Here is a 17,032-nt window from a genome sequence, read left to right on the forward strand (position 1 = left end):
TTTTTAATTGCATGACTTTTAAACCCGTTTAGCAGTGGGTCAGATGCTGAATTGTCAATGGCACAGAATCACACTGTAATATTTTATTCTCCTTTCGAAATGTTACAGGACCATGAAACTAGAAGGGTCAGACACCTTGCAAAAGCAGAAAATGAAGAGCGTATCATTTTGTGAGTGCAGTGAGTACCCTTTTCAGCTTAGCTGACAAATAAAATCAGAGATTCAGGCCAGGCTGACTCTGGTCCAGCTTCAACTCAGTTTTTCACATACTTAACTACTGTACTAATGACCTGGTCTGTACTAACAGCTATTAGGAAATGGATTTTTGACAGTTCTGAAAAGCTGTGTTAGCCCTGCTCATCTGGACTTACCAGGACCGCTCCAGCTGTTTGAAGTATTAGCCAGACTTTGGTGAGAAAATCGGGTTTTGACGCTACTTTGTCAGATTTCCTACAGCCACTCGGACAGCTGAAATCTGTTCTGTCGTGCTGCATCAGCTGCAGTAAAGGTTCGTTCATCAGGCTTCAATGTGCTTCTCCTGTGGCATGAAAGGAGGGGCATCAAGACAGGGGGCCCACGCAGTTGGCACTTCAGGCTGACTTTCTCTCGGTGTGCCTTTCCGTAGTCGATGCACCGATGAGAAGTAACCCAGTCTTACAGAAGCTTGTATCGCTGGATACTCAGCAAAACTTTTCTTGGGGACAGAAATGTGTTTGATTTAGTCTGGCTGAACAATAATATCAAGTCCAAGGGGCTATCACTTGCCCAAAATTTCTTGAACACGTTCTCTTTTCCTACTGAAGATTATTTCTGCATGCAGCATGAGAATTTTTTTACATTTGTCTAGGATTTCTCCATGTCTGGTATTGCTATCAAGGCCCTCAGAGCACAGACCTTGGCAGCGTACCATGGATTCAGTGAATACGATACTTTCCGAAAATGCTGGACTTGCTATGTATTTGTGATAAAGTCTTCATAGCTGCACAGTGGCTCTGGGGATTCTCAAGGGTTTTGGATTAAATTTACTTGAATGTGCAACTATACCACTCCTGCTTTCTGTTCTTTCTGAGAAGCGTTGGACAAATAATTCGTGCGCATACATCCATTAGTGAATTCCTATAAACGTGACAGCCTGAACCCTGTATCTGTCTGTGCTGGGTTTGGGATGACCTGGGATTTCCCTGTACTGTTTTCCTGCAGTCAAACTGACAACAGCAACGTGCTGCACAGATTTCAGTGAGGTCTTGACTCCTCCTCATTCCCAGGTCACAGAAAACTTCTCTGGGTGTGAGGATTGATGACTGCATGCGTACAGCTAGGGTAAAACATTCAGATTTCATTGCTATGGGGACCGTGCTTTACCAAGACTTCATTTTTTCAGTACTCGGGTTCATCTCCTCCTCTCTGAGCGCAAATTCATCCAGTTTGAAATAATCCATCCCCAGTCCCGTGTACTTCACCCTATCTGGCTCCTTCTGGAAGTGTACAGCCCCTCTCTTTCACAGGAGAGAGACTCTCCCTCCCAAATGACTCGCTTAGGAAGTCCAGAAAACCAAATCCAGGTGCCTGTTTGGAAAATTCCTACAGAGCAGCAGGGTGGACAAGGGTGAGACGAGACGGGGACTCTGCGTGCCCCTGGGCAGTGCAGTTTTTCCTGCTCTACTTTAAGTCGTACCTGATCAGCCTGAGGGCCTTGTTCCGCACTGACAGGTTTTACTCTGCGGCTCTGAATGACTCTCCCAGTCTCTAATATAATTGATTTTATTAATGACTTTAAATGCTAGGCGCAAGATCTGGAGCTGACCCTGGACGTTGGCTGGGAGCTGGCGAAGGGACGTGGCGTGCTCGCAGCAGCTTACAGCAGGAAGTAGCACGTTGCAGACGTGGATTTCACCTTCTGATACGGTGAATTGCATAACCCAGGTGAGCGGGGCCGGATCCTGCCACTCCTCTCGCCTCTCTGCCATTGCAGCGGGCCACGGCTGTGGCTGGCTGCAGGCTTCATGGCCACCAGCTCATGACTCCCTGTGTCGTTTGCCATCTAAAATCTTTCTTAGCTCCCAGACATCGCTTTTCCCAAAATGAACACCCAGGTTTTCTCTTGGTCAGGTCAGATTACATAGCACCAGGAAAACACACGGTTGGTGTTGGGGACAGGGCTGAGTTTCAGAGGGAGGGAAGGTGTAACGTAGTTAATGATTCACAAAAACGGCCCCTTCCCTGCCCGGCGCGGGGCCAGCTGGGAGGTTATTGATTCGTCAGCAGGCTGCAGAGCTCTCAACTGAGGGGGAGATGGAGCGGTGGGGTGAGGGATTGATCGCCTCGACGCGTGCACAACAAGGGGGTTGTTGCAAGCGAGGGCACGCGTCCGTGCTGATCCCGGGTGCATCTGTCACAGGCTGATACAGGAGCAATTAGCGCTGGGCTGAATGTTTGTGCTGTGGTGTCCCGCTTTGCATTGTCAATGTTTCCTGGCTGTTTTGGCGGTGTGGCACAGAACGAGCGGTTGGTTTTAGATATATGTTTTAATCCTGAGGTGACCATACACATGAGGAAATTTCTAAGGACACAAATGTAAGAAGAGTCACACTGGGTCAGACATACACCTGTGTCGTAGTTCAGCCCCAACGGGGACCAGACTACGCAGTCTCTCTCTCACTCCCCCCACTCTCCAAGAGAATAGGAGGAGATTTGACAAACAAAAGAAAACCAGGGAAAAAAAAAACCAAACACGCGGGTTGAGATTGAACAAAAAGTAAATTTAACAGTAATGACAGAAGAAAACAAGAGAGTGATGGAACACAAATACAGTACAATAGCTCACAACAGAACTCCACATCCAGTCTCTTCCAAGTAGCAGGGGGCCTCCCTTCAGCACCCTCCTCACTTACATACTGAGCATGATGTCAGATGGGATGGAATAGCCCTTTGGCTAATTTGGGTAAATTAACCCCAGCTGTTAGCTAATTAGTTAACTATCCCAGCCATAGGGGCTACCAGCTTCAGTTCTCCACCCAGCTCAGGTAAATATTAACTCTATCCTGGCCAGAACCAGGACAACCTGCTGAGCTCGGTGTTATTTCTCTCGTGGTGGCCCGTAGCAAATGCCTTGGGGAGCATGTAGAAGGGAGCCAGCGTAACAGCATTGCTGTCCCAGGATACTCTCCCCACATGCAGAGATTCCTGTCTCAGAGAATTCCTGAACCATGGACCTGTATTTTCTCATCCCAAACTGTCACCTGGCTGCAGGTTTTTGCTTGTCTGTTTTATCCTCCCCCGTTCCCTGCAAGCAGCTGAAGCCTTGCCAGGGCCTGTGAAGGTAGCACAGAGTCTCCTCCTGGGTTATTCACTGTCCTGTCCTGTTACAGGAATAGGTATTCTTTCATGTTGGCAAGGAATTCCTTCCAAATTGTCTTGACGGGGTTCTTAATGTATTTTGGTTTTGTTTTGATCTTCTTATGCAACACTGGGTGCAGTTCACTTGGGATCATCTGATCTGGTCTAATCCTTCTCCTCTAGGCCTGACACCCCGCCTAGGGCAGCTTGCTATGGACTTTTACGGGGCCTCCCCTTGCACAGCCCTGACCTTTGCCTGTTGCAAAATACACTCTCAGCTCTGCAGAGGTTGGAGAGGGACAAGGTTCCTGACATCAAGTAAGGCAGCACCTTTGTTAGCCTTTTGGAGAAGTGGAAGGGGAAGAGAAACAGGGATTTTGTTCTTTTTTTTTTTTTTCTTTTCTCTCTAGGCTGAGAAGGGAATGGCAGGTAAAGCCTAGCTAGCAGGAAAGAGGAAAACCAGTACTTTCCTGTGCTGTGTGATGAGATTTTTAGTTGGTTTAGCACTGGCTGCGGTCGTGTGCTGCCTAAACCAGCTCATCTGGCCATTCAGGTCTGGATGCCATTTATGGACCATGTTGTCAGCAGTCCACAGCTGTGTGAGCAGACAGCACCGTGTCCTTTTCTGCCTGAATGTATTGATGTGAACTAAATGAATCATGGAAATCGATAGAACACAACCAGTATGGAACACTCTGTTTCACTGCATTGGTTTAAAATCGGAAACCGTTGCAGCTCTCTCTGCAGACCTCTCCCTGCCGCCATGTCCAGGGGACAGAAAGGTCACCGTGCAGCAGGAGGTATGCACGCAGCAGATTTCCATTTCCTCGACGAGTTGAAAAGGAGGCAAACAAGGCTCTGCCCTGCAAAGCAGCTGCTTGTGCAAGTGGAGGTGCACCTGGGATGCACAGGTCTGAGTGGGACGCTGCAAATCTTGTCGCAAACCAGTTCAAATGGCTAGGCTTTGATTGCAGTGCAAGATGTTTCTCCCACCACCAGTACCTGTACATTTTATCTCAAGGGCTGCACGCAGCAAACGGAGGAACCATTTGGGGAGAATGCACAACAGGTGGAAATGCTCAATCCACTGATCTCAGGCCAAACCTCCACGGGAGGACATGGATTCTCCATGAGGGTTTTCGGAATGTTTGCTGCGTGCCAAGAAATCTCTTTCATTTAGAGCTGAAAACTATCCAACTAGACAAAGCTGAATTAATTTCTGACCTAAACACTCCCCGTTCTGGATGGGCTGGAAATCCTTAGGTATGGGAGCGATGAGTGCAGAAGACGTAGCCGGAGCAGTTTGTACAAGGGAAGGAATCATTCCTCTCCTGAGCACTGAACATGTGCAATAGGTAGATCTCTAATTATACGATTATACCCTGTTCATAGCTGGTCCCCCCCTGCAGGGAGTGTCAAAATAGGTGGAAGGACGTGCTTGAGTTGCCAGATTGGAACCCCAAAGGGCTGGGCTCTCCTTTTGTTTGGAGAGATTTTCTACGTGATAGTCAGCAGAACGGCAGCAGAAAGTATGTACAGAGAGATTACCATCTCACCAGCAAGTCTGATATCAGCTTTCTCTACCTTGATCGTTTGACTTCGTAACCTCAATGTGCTATTAGCATGGCTTCTTGTAGGTAATCCTTAAATAAGATCCTGTTTTTAATGGCCTTAAGTACATTCCCTGTTTTTAAATCTTACATTGTTTGCTCTTCCAACCGTTTTAATACTGCTCCTGCAGCACGGACTTGGCTACCTGCTCTATTTTTTCGTTCCCTGCAAGCTCACGTTGCAGGGGCTGCTTCCATCCCCTGCTTGTCTTAAATGCTGCCTCAGCCCTGACTTTCACACAGTGCTGCTTCCCTGCGGTGACAAACCTCCATCAGACATTTGTCAAAGCTGAAACAGCTTCTCCATCAAGCCCACTTGTTTTTTTTTCCTGTATTTTGCAATTAAAAGGCCTTCTGAATTACTCACCTATTTGTAGTGCCCTCTCAGTACTGCGAGTTTTGTGTTGCTGTGCTTGCTGGTACCCCTCCATCTCAAATTACGTCAGGCTTTGGTGACTGTATTGCCTGTACTGGTTGAACTTCTTGGCCCAGGTTCTGTTCATTACCTGGGAGTAAACTCTAGCCTACAATGTTTTGTTTTGTTCTCCCCTACCAACTTCTGGCTTTGATACTGAAACTATACCTTGTCCTGCTCTGGTACAATGATTGGCCTCTTTTTTGGGGGGGGCGGTTATTGAAATCACTGGATCTCTCCCACTGCGAAGTTAAACTTCTTCTCCTGGTCACACAGTAGCACCGTCTACCAGCTCACTCACGTTCCAGCGGGTGGAGATTCCTGTCTGTACCGACTTCTTGCTGCAAGGTCTTTTTGACCAAGAAACCAGTCAGCTGATGGCGCAGTTAGCAAATGTGGCAAACAGTTCACATCCTGTACTGGTTTTGGCTGGGAAAAAGTCACATTTCTTCACGGTAGCTTGTATGGGGCTGGTTTGGATTTGTGCCGAAAACAGTGTTGATAGCGCAGGGATGTTTTAGTTATTGCCGAGCAGCGTCAGGGCCTTTCCTGCTCCTCACACCACCCCGCCAGCGGGTGGGCTGGGGGTGCACAAGAAGCTGGGAGGGGACACAGCTGGGACAGCCGAGCCCCACTGACCCAAGGGATGTCCCACACCATATGAGGTCATGCTCAGCAATAGAACTGGGAGGAGGAGGATGGTAGCGGGGCTGTTGCTTAGGGCCTGACTGGATATCAGTCGATGCTGATGGTGACCAATTGTTTTCTTTTGCATTGCTTTTTTCCTTGGGTTTCATTTCCTCTTTTTGTTGTGGTTTTTTTTCCTTACAATTTCTTAAAAAAATTATTTTTAATTATTAAACTGTCTTTATCTCAACCCATGAGTTTTTTTCCACTTTTACCCTTCTGATTCTCTCCCCATTCCACTGCAGGGGAAGTGAGCAAATGGCTGTTTGGCGCTTCGTTGCTGGCCAGGGTTAAACCGTGACACAGGCACAGTCCAGAGACACCACTGGCAGGGCTGTATCCATCTGTGACGGTCAGGCAGCATGGACTGGGCAAAGTGCCACAGGTCTGAGCTGGTTTTTGCTATTTTAAGTGCACACAGGGTAGTTTTAAAGATAATCCAATGGATTGTTGACCAATAAAGCACGTAGGAACATAAACTCCTCTGTTGACTGTCTCAGATTTGAGATACCCAGTGATCTTGTCGTGACGCTGACCGATTGCAGAGGGGCATCAGAACAGAGCTCCGCGTTCGTTTCCCCGTTAGCCTCAAAGAGCTAAATGCACGTGCTGACTCAGCCAGAGAGCCCCAGGTGGTACAGTGACCTGCAGAGGGGTGCGCAGACAAGGCAGCATGGCTCTGCAGGACCCCCACTGCAACCAGTGCACCCAGTTCAGCACTGCGCTGGCCTTATGGTGCAGCTGCACATGGCAACAACCTCTCTTCGCAGCCATCTGTGTCAACACCAATTAAACGCCAGTTTAGCTGGACCAGCAGCACTATAAATCTGGTCTGGAAGGCAGAGGATGCCAAGAAGTAGAACAAGAGGGTCCCAGTAGGCAGAAGCTGCACTTCATGCTGTGCTGCTCTGAGTACATGCAACACCGGGCACTGTGGCTTCACCTCTCCCAAAATCAGGGACTTTCTCAGGTGCAGGGCAGCTGCACACAGACATTGCTTTTCAGTGCTACCGTACTGGGTTTCCAACAGAAATCCCCAAATCTCAGCAGGGGCCTAGAGGGAAGGGATGGAAGCAGATCCCCCTGAGTGGTGCTAGCATCGCGGAGGCCTTGTGGAGCATCGGCACCGGAGCCAAACAGGGGGACCTGGGGCTGCAGCAGGGACTGAGCCGCTGAGGACACTGAGCCTCCAAATTCCCGCTGACACCTGCAGCTACATCTCTCACTCCTGGTTATCAAGGGAGGTTTCTCCCACCAGAGTCTGAAGCTGCTACTTTCTCCAAGCATCTTTTCTCCTCAGGAGTTGGGTCCTGTGTTTGCTGAGCCCTGGCACTTCTGGCCCCCTACTTTTTTTGGTGCTAGCCCCTTGGACCTGCACAGTTTGACACAGAGAACGGAGTCCTGCCTGTTTTAGAGAACAGGAGTCACAGATTGCTGCCTCCCCAGGAAAGCACGAGGCAGCAAGTTCTTGGAGCCACGTCCTCATGCTCCACCGCCAGAGATTCCAAATTAACCTGGGATTCTGCAACGAACTGTGGTCTGGATGTTTGCCATGGAAAGAGCACACTGTTAATAATGTTCCAGGCAGCGTGCGGAGCCAGCTGCTCCAGGAGGGGAAGGATACCTGTGCTGACATGGCTTTGCTTATTTTCCCTTGCTCTCAGGGCATCTCTTCCAGCTGGGTTTGAACAATAGCAGAGGATGACTCCTGTCAGCACTCAGACAAGAGCGCTCTGCCTCTGCACGCACAGCGATTAAGGCTGGCAACTGGTCTCCCTTCCTCCGGGGGAATTCAGAGACTCCTGGAAGATAAGGAACCTGAAAGAGGGAGCAGAAACACAGCTGAGTATACACACACTGCCTGCTGCTTCCCCAGCGAGAAGCGTGGATAAACACACCCATGTAGGGAACTCCCCTAGCAAAGCTTCTCGCCCCAGGGACACGTGGCTCCTATCGACGCCACAAATTGCCCTGAAAGACTCTTCAAGGACAGACCTCGCCTGCAGTTCTGACCTGTCCTGCCAGACTAACACTCGCCAGGAAGGCAGGCTGCTGGAAAAAACACAGCTCTGGCTCTTCTGCTTTGGCCTCCTCTGGCGGCTGATCGGCCGCTGCTTTGGTCAGAACATGCCCCACTTTCGGGCTCACCTGTATTTATGGGATTACAGCCTGCCTTGGGCTGCTCCCCTGCACCCCCAGCCGACACGGCTGATCTAACTGTGCCAAAGAGGGAAGGGTAACCAGGGATTTCTCCATGCAGAAGCTGTATCAGAACAGTTCCTATTTTAACCAAAGACGAAAGTGAAGCCCCTAGGAAGTGTCCACGTGGTGCTCAAGGGATACATCCTCTGCCACAAGCTGTTACCAGCCCTGTAGCTCTCAGATTCAGACACACAGGACTTCAAAAGCAACCTCTAGGTTGGACTGTGCCATTCTGGGAAGGCACAGTTTTAGGAAAGATGCAAGAAATAATTTTTCCAGAGCCTGCTTCCCGCTCTCAGGAGATGGAAGCGTTCTCTCAGTGACCCAGGAACCTGCTCACTCGTCCTCGGTGATTACATTTGGGAGCAAAGCACTTGATTTTTACCCTGTGCATAATCAGATAATTTTCAGATGCCAGTGCACTTCCTGTGAAGACAGTCAAACATCCCTATATGATCAACAGTTTTCAGCACAAATCCAAACCACAGCCCCACACTAGCTATTCTGCAGAAAATGAACTCCATCCCAGCCCACGCTCGTCCGGGGGGTGCAGTCCTGCAGTTCAGTAACTCCCATCTGGCCTGCAAGGCTGCCATCTCCCTCTTCCCTGTCCTCACCGACACAAAAAGGTCCAGCTGCACTTGTAAGAAAGCTGCACTTTAAGAACCTGGCTGACTCACAACTCAGCACAAAAGTATTTATGCTGAAATGGACAACAGTAATTATTGGTTAAAAGGAGCATAAAGCTGGCTTTTACCAAAGCCCTCATTTTCTCTTTGCACTTTTATGGCAAGTTCCACTCATCTGCTGTGGTTTCTTCCTGTGACCCCCAGCAGCTGCAAAATACTTGGTGGTTTAGTGTCCCTTTGATTCTAGGGTTTGGGCGTTATTAACCTGGCTTTGCGGGAGGCAGGGAAGCGTTTCCCTGCACTATTTGTTGAAGGACCCCAAAGCTATTTCCTCTCTATTGTTTCCTTTCCTCCTTTTCTTGTTCCTGCCAGGGAGTGTAAGGGCAGGCACGTAAAATGACCTTCAGAGAATATTCATAACACATTTCAGATACCCCTCTTCTCCCAAACACCCACACATCGTAGGAACTGCCCGTGCTGATACAGCAGTGTCTGCTCACACAGCGTAACAGTTCTGCTCTGTACTGCTGGCTCAGGGAAACAAGCAAGATACGTAGGAGATGCAATGCCAAAATACCTCTCCTAGCAAAACTGGTGTTGTTTTTATCAATCCACAGCCCTTTTCTGAACTCTGCTGAGCTCCTCGTCTCCATACGTGGTGGCAGCGGGTTCTGCAGACACACTGAGCTGTAGGTACTGCAAAGATCCCACCTCGAGCCCTCCTGGCTGCCTACGTGACGACTAGCTGAGCGGCAGCGCCCTGGAACACAGCGGGGACACAAACAGCAAAGTCCTCCTCCAAGCTGTGACTTCAAAGTCCACATTGTCATAACTGCTCTGCCAAAGATTTCTTCTGTTAAGAGACGAGTAATCCTTGGGTGTTGTCAGGCCCAGAAGCACAAGACCTTTTTGCTGACTTCCAGAGCTGGGGAAAGAGGGAATCCTGAACTCCAGTCCCTGCTCCAAGCACCACTTACCTCTTTCACTTACCTATTCCAGCAAAATGCACTTGATTTAGGGAAGGAACAGTGGGAATCATAGACTCATAGAATGATTTGGGTGGGAAGGGACCTTCAAAGCCCATCCAGTCCAACCCCCCTGCAAGGAGCAGGGACATCTCCAACCAGATCAGGTTGCTCACAGCCCCGGCCAACCTGGCCTGGAACGTTTCCAGGGATGGGGCATCCACCGCCTCTCTGGGCAACCTGGGCCGGTGCTCCACCACCCTCAGTGTAAAAAATTTTTTCCTTATATCCAATCTGAATCTCCCTTCCTCTATTTTAAAGCCATGACCCCTCGTCCTGTCACAGCAGGCCCTGCTGAAGAGCCTCTCCCCACCTTTCCTGCAGCCCCCTTTGGGCACTGGGAGCCGCTCTCAGGTCTCCCCGGAGCCTCCTCTTCTCCAGGCTGAACAGCCCCAGCTCTCTCAGCCTGGCCTCACAGCAGAGCTGCTCCAGCCCTCTGATCATCTTCCTGGCCTCCTCTGGACTCACTTCAACAGGTCCATGTCTTTCCTGTGCTGAATGCAACCTCTTAGCTAGGGATGACTTGAGGCAGCTACCCAGGACAGCTCAGCTGATCTCACAGCCTCCTGAAGCCAAAAATGGGAAGACCTGCACCCTGCCATTGCCTCCCGATAATCTCACACAGGCTTGCAGAGCTCAAACTCCCACATTTCAACCCAGCAGCCCAAGAAAAGAAGCAGGCAGCTTTAGACTCAGTTGGCAAATGGAACAGTCCCAGCGAAGGGTTCAGCAGCTGGCTTGAGGGAGAGGTTTGGGTGGGAAAGGGAGCAGAGAGATGAAGTTGCACGAAGTGTCAATGTCAGCATAAGCCCTGAGCGTGGTTTTGGGGCTATGAATCAGCCTCAATATCTGAACAAGATCTGTTTGTACCCATCCTAAATACATTTTATTTATGGTGTAGAAACACCTAACCAATACAAACAGCAAAGTCCTCCTCCAAGCTGTTACTTCAAAGTCCACATTGTCATAACCGCTCTGCCAAATCAGATTGGGAAGCAATTAGACAAAATTGTTATTTGTCCCCACCCCAAAGCAGCGCTGAGGCAAGGCCCCGCGTGCTGGACATTGTGTGTCCTGCTGTGCACAGTCCTGAGCCACCTCGCTGGCAGGATCGGCCGGTGCAAGGGGTGCAGGTTCCTCAGTATTCCCCCTCCTGGCAGTGCTACGGCTTAACGCAGAACGGGTCTCAGCAGTAAAGTCTATGCACCTATTTATGTAGAAGAATCAATTTTCAAATTAATTTAAAGGCGACCTGCATGTGGAAATTAGTGTTTCTAGTCTGTGGCGGTGTTGACGATAAAGAAAGATGGGCTGCAGGAGGAGCGTTGGCAGGTCTTATGTACCTGAAGGTTGGCTCTCGTCTCTCCTTTTCCTACCAGTTCCTGCAGGCAACTGGAAAACAGGTTTTCAACGTTAGATACAAAGCAGTGAAAAGATTATGTTATTTGTGAGACTGTCCAAATTGTTGCTAGCTCTCATTAACACAAAACTGTTCAGTGTTTCATTAGATGCTCCCAAATCTGACGTTGCTGTCTGTTGCACAAACACAGCAGACCCTTCCCCCTGAGGTGACGTTTGCTGACTGCAGACATTCTTCCCCTAAAGCTCAGTTAACACAGCAGTGGAACTGCCTGGGTTCCAACTCCACAAAGCGACGCTGCCTTTTCTCTCTTCATTTCCCGCCCCGCACAGTTCTCTCTCAGCTCTCGGGATATGAATTAGCCCAGGCTCCTGAGCACCAGCGAACTGCAGAGCTCTACTGCACAGCTGCCCCTTCACCGGCGCCACGTCCCTTCCTGTGCTACCTGCACTCGAGGGTGTCTCTCATGGCTTCTCCAAGCTGCAGGAAGCCAAGATCCTACCTGGGGTTGAAAGATCCCAGGATCTCATGGTACAAAAGCTTCCTCCTGTGAATTCCTAACAGGCTGTACAGGTCTTAACATTCCCACAATCTGTGTGATCCCACCTCATATTTAAGAGCCAGACCTGGATCCCATGGAGGATGTATCCATTCAGCATGTTTCTCCTCCCACACCGAAGGGCAGGAGGAGCTTTCATGACTCACCATCACTGAGCAACGCCACACCGAAGTGGATTCAAATCGCTGCAGTGCCGACGTGAAGGCGGCCTCTGACCCGAGGTCTCTCTCTAACGACTGGGAAAACCTGCCGCCACCACCTCTCCTCCCTCCCAGTACTCCCCAACACCAGGAATCCACACGTACCCTTTTTTTTGAGAAGTGTCATTTACTCAGCACTAATCAAGCTGATATCCACAAGCCTGTTCTGCACAGTGGTGTCTTCAAAATGAAACTATCGCGCAGCGTGTTGTATATTTTGGTAACACAGACTATAACCTAGGTATTACAGGTCAAAACACGTTCCCTAACAGACAACAATCAGAGTGTGAAATGAAAACGATGCGACCTCGCTGTTTCATCGTGCCTGTGCAGAACCCAGGCGAAGCTCTCCTGCCCTTCCAGGTGCGCTTCCTGGGTGAACCTGTTCAGTCACTGGGCTTAGGGCTAAAGGCAGGAGGGCAGGAGGAACGCAGAGTTCTCATGTCAAACGTGCATCTGCCACGTTTAGCAAGGACACAGCACAGGACTCCCCTCCAACCTGAGTGAAAGCCTTAATCACCAGACTACGGAGTTACGCCGCCCTTTCACTAATAAATCTTGGACTGTCCATGGCAGAGGTTTCTGACAGAGCAGCCAATATCTTCGTCGTTCTACTTCTACATTAAGGCAGAGTCTCCAACTCTTAAAAGTGCAGGTTCTCAAGCACTGGAAGAAGAAAAGACAATTTTTTCTCCCTCACCCGCCGTCACGATGCCTTTCTGGATAATCTACCTAAGGCCGTGCCTGCCTTACAGACTCCTGCCAGCAAAACTGTTTCACCAGAGGAGCGACGAAAAGGTCCCTCCCACAGCCTTGCGGCAGCAGCGTGGCCGATCTTTAAGTAGAACCCATCCTGATTTTGGTGGCAAATACACCTTCATCATCCCAGCGCAATGACAGTTGTGCCTTTCAGCTGGATTGGTACCAAAGCGTTTATTAGCGCAGCGTCCCGATACACCTCCCGCTGTAGCGCACGTCCTCCGTGACCCAAGCCCACCACCGCCAAGCTGCTGTATTATTCATACGGGGGGTTGCAAATGGGGAATGCAAACTGGACCACAATTACCAAGTTATAAATACGGTGAGAACCACGGCTGCTGCTCCCTCCTTCAATTTTCAGTCAGCTTTGTGCCCATCTTTTAAAAGGCAGAGACCAAAACTGGACACAATTCGCCAGCATTCCTCCTACCAGCTTCTTTTACAGAAGAGGAATTCCTTCCCGATTTCTCTGTTTAATACACGCGCGGCTGTTTTGACATTCTTCAGCACTGAGACACGCAGTCACCGGATGCTGCTTGTCCAAGGAATCAAATCCTTTTCAGGTTGGAATCTATTCCTGCTGCCTGGAAATACTATGATCTCGCACATTTTCTTTGTTTGCCACTCTATCAGCCTGCGCTGCCTGCAGACTCTACCTGTATCTTATTTCCAAGTACTCAGTTAATGAAACTACAGACAGTGTTAGTTAAAATGCCTTCCACACACTTTAGGTGCCATATGCACTTACAGGTCACAGTTTTCAAGTAGGATGAGGTTTTAGAGAACCTAAAAGGGTTTGGGGCAGGGAACATTTCTTCTGACAATCAACAGAAGATACAGCCTTAAACCCCGTAACCGCTTTGGGTGTAGCTCGGACGATGTAAGCTGCCATCACGACTCAACGCAGCGGTCCTGTCCCTACGCCCTTGTGCCGGCACCCACATTTACACGGCCGTGTCACAAACTGAAGGGCACCTTAGCACAACTGCAGAACAGCAGCCACAGGGGGAAGAAGTGACAGAGAGCAGCCAGGAACGCCTAGGGCCGCTTCTAGCGAGTAGAGGATCAAGCTGCTTGGCAGAACTGTCACGGCGAGCTGTCCCTGCAGGTCACAGGGGACCCTCCCACCAACGATGTCCTTCCCACGAGGGTTCAGGCGAGTCGCTGGCTGTGCCGGTGCCATGCTTCTTGGTGCTGGTCGGTCTGTGGATCCGGGCTGTGGGGCGACCAGCTGGGCCGTGGTCAGTCAAGCTGTGGGGCAGCCGGGCCATGGTCAGTCAAGCCGTGGGGCAGCTGGCAAGGCTGCCGGGTGGCCAAGTTGCCACCAGTCCGCCGGGCCTCAGCTCAGTCTGTCACTGTCAGGCAGCGCTGGAGGGCAGGCGGGGCTCCCGGCGGCCGAGCCCAGCTCCCCACGCAGGTGCCCGGGCCCACCGCCCCCGGCCCCAGCCCAGCGTCACTCGTGGGCCACGCGCTCCAGCGCCACGTAGAAGCTGTCCTTGTCGTCGAGGCAGTGCCAGCCGATGGGCCCCGCCTCGCAGTCGGCGCACACCAGGAACTTGACGTTGCCCACGTCGCGGGTGAAGCCAACGTTCTCGAAGGAGAACATGTCACGCACCAGCCAGTGCTCCCGCACCACGTCCCCGCCGCCGCCGCCGCCCGCCGCCGCCGCCGCCTTCTTCCTCATGGCGGGCAGGAGGAGCTGCGGGAGAGACAGCGTCACCGCCCCGCCGGCAGGGGGCGCCGCTCCCGCCCGCCTGCCCGCCGCCTCCCGCCGCTCCCTCCCCCCCGCGCCCCGGTACCTCACGGCGGGCGAAGGTGGCGGCGCCGGGCAGCAGCACCCGGGACCCGCAGCGCTGGCACAGCACCGCCTTCAGGTTCCGGCCCTGCGCGCACACCAGCTCGCCCGAGCCCGGTGCGGCGGCGGAAGGAGGAGAGGGAGGAGGCGCCGCCGCCGGCTCCATCCCGGTGCAGGACGCCGCCATGACCGCGCAGGCGCGCTGGGTGCTGCCACCGCCCGAGGGGCGGGGTCGGGGCAGTGACGGCGGGCGGCGTGGTGCGCATGCGCGGTGCTGCGGGGCGAGAGGGAGGGCTGGGGTCTGCTTGTGGGGTTACAGCGTGGGGCGGGTGCGGAGGGAGCGTTAAAGCCCACCCAGCCCAACCCCCTGCCAGCAGCAGGGACATCTCCAACCAGATCAGGTTGCTCACAGCCCCGGCCAACCTGGCCTGGAATGTTTCCAGGGATGGGGCATCCACCGCCTCTCTGGGCAGCCTGGGCCAGTGCTCCACCACCCTCAGCATAAAATTTTTTCCTTATATCCAGTCTGAATCTGCTTCCTTCTAATTTAAAACCATCACCCCTCGTCCTGTCACAGCAGGCCCTGCTGAAGAGTCTCTCCCCACCTTTCCTGCAGCCCCCTTTGGGCACTGGGAGCCGCTCTCAGGTCTCCCCGGAGCCTCCTCTTCTCCAGGCTGAGCAGCCCCAGCTCAAGCTGTCCTCTACTCGCACCGCAGTGCCGCTGGGCCGGGCAGCCGTGGGCGCAGACAGCCCGCGAGCAGGCACTGTGCTCCGGAGCAGCGAGGTTTAAATGGCCCCTGAGCTCCTGCCAGGCCTCTGCTGACCCAGGTGACTGCCCCGGCTGCGGGGGTGCCCCACGGCTCGGCCCCGTGGCCAGCCGCCCGTGAGCCGCTGCGGCTTCTGCTACAGTGGCCGGAGAGCTCAGCTGATGCTGGACAAAGGGAAATTGTCTCCCCGCAAAGCTGCTGCACTTATTTTGCACGTACTGATTGTGTTAGCACTTCTGAAAGCCCCTCCTATGTTCTTCCCCTGCAGCACCCAGCAGCTCACGGAGCTGCTTGGTACAGAGAGAACCCCCTCAGAAACGGGGAAGGAAAGGGGACGAGTGCCCTGACAGGGACAAGGTGCTAACGCTCAGAACAAAACGTTTTGCAGGAGAGGAAGGCAGAGTTCAGCCAGACCCTGAAGAACGTGGGAGGCTGTGTCAGTGCTTACAGGCGGCCGTGCTGGAGCCCAGGTCCTGGGGCCTGGGTGAATCCCTTGGGCTTGCTCTTCGCTGAGCTGCGAGGGGCTGTGGCTCTGTGCTGATCTCGGGACCTGCTGCTGGCAGCCCGCTGTTAGCACGGTGGGAAAGACTGAAGCAGGCTGTTGAGTGCAGCCACTGCTTCTTTAGGGGTAAAACAGATCCCCGAAGAGCCCTGATCCTTGCTTTTTGCAGACCATTTACTGCAAATATACACCGTTCTGCTACCTTGCTGTGCCCCGACTGGCTGCTCCTGAAAACTCTCAGGAGAAGCCGGAAATGGGAACTGATACTCAAGGCACTAAATAAAGACACAGGATTTCATCAGCAATCCAGCTGCTCGCCTCAGGCTCCAGCCTGGGCAATCGTCATCTTGAATGGCACGTCGTCAGCCGCAGCTCTGCTCACTGCCACCGGCTGCAAGGTGAGCGTGGTTGGCGGACACAAACCCCCTGGTCCTGAGTCACTGAGGGGCTGCGCTGAGGCGGGGACTGCACCCGCAGCGGTTCAGCAGCGACTGGCCCAGCCGTGCGACTCGGCGACAGCTCCGCTGAGCTCGGAGACTTGGTCCTGTCCTCGCTGTGGTACAGAGACTTCGCACACAGAGCGAGTGGTGCCGAGGGGGCTTGGCTGCACTGTGCTGGAACGCTGCGGAGAGCAAAGAGAACAATTCTAGACGTCCTCAGTTCCGCCATCTCCCTGAGCAACTTTGTTCGGCTTTCCTCTGCCGCTGTCAAACGCCGAGCGCAGGCAGCAGGTTTATCTGTAGAGGAGGTTGTGCTGCCAAGTTTCTGCATCCTCCCTTGCCCACCATGTGTCCTCCTTCCAAGGGGTTTGGTGCTTGTGGCACCAAAGAGAGGGTTTCCTGCACTTCAGCAGTTTCCCGCTACCACAGCGTGGGAGTTTCCTGCGGAAGCAGACAGTGTCCGACCGCAGCAGAGCTACGCAGGGGCTCGGAGAAGTGCAAGGATCCCCGTGCTTGGAGATGGGACAAGGTCCGGAGAAACCGGATCTCCTCCGAGCAGGATTACAGACAGCCAGATTGCCTCTCCCAACCACAATTATTCTTTGACTCTGTGATTTCTTTTCTTCCTGGGTAACTGCAAACATCACTTTTACAAAACCAGCCCGGAGTTCACGTGCCCAGGAGCCTGGCTGCGTCCCTGCCCAGGCCCTGCACTGTGTCCTGTGAGCCAGGCAGCCGCGCTGCCT

The 17,032-nt window shown here is 52.4% G+C and overlaps 1 protein-coding gene across 1 annotated transcript; it reads right to left on the reverse strand.

Moving 5' to 3' along the window:
* Positions 1–12,937: 12,937 nt before the first annotated feature.
* RABIF (RAB interacting factor) lies at positions 12,938–14,764 on the reverse strand. The gene is made up of 2 exons (XM_086765893.1): positions 14,582–14,764; positions 12,938–14,481 (listed from the first exon to the last, which is right to left on the reverse strand). Exons 1-2 carry the CDS (start codon positions 14,762–14,764, stop codon positions 14,236–14,238), a joined length of 429 nt encoding a protein of 142 aa, XP_086622019.1. The 3' UTR covers positions 12,938–14,235.
* Between the last annotated feature and the right edge of the window lie 2,268 nt (positions 14,765–17,032).

The sequence above is a fragment of the Chlamydotis macqueenii genome, chromosome 23 (genome assembly GCF_036417535.1).
Source record: "Chlamydotis macqueenii isolate bChlMac1 chromosome 23, bChlMac1.mat, whole genome shotgun sequence".
NCBI classification, from domain to species: domain Eukaryota; kingdom Metazoa; phylum Chordata; class Aves; order Otidiformes; family Otididae; genus Chlamydotis; species Chlamydotis macqueenii.

Coding starts and splice junctions, on each gene's coding strand:
- RABIF (XM_086765893.1), bottom strand. CDS start 14,764: ATGGCGGCGTCCTGCACCGGGATGGAGCCGGCGGCGGCGCCTCCTCCC. Junction 14,482..14,581: donor CCACCTTCGCCCGCCGTGAG/GTACCGGGGCGC, acceptor TCTCTCCCGCAG/CTCCTCCTGCCCGCCATGAG.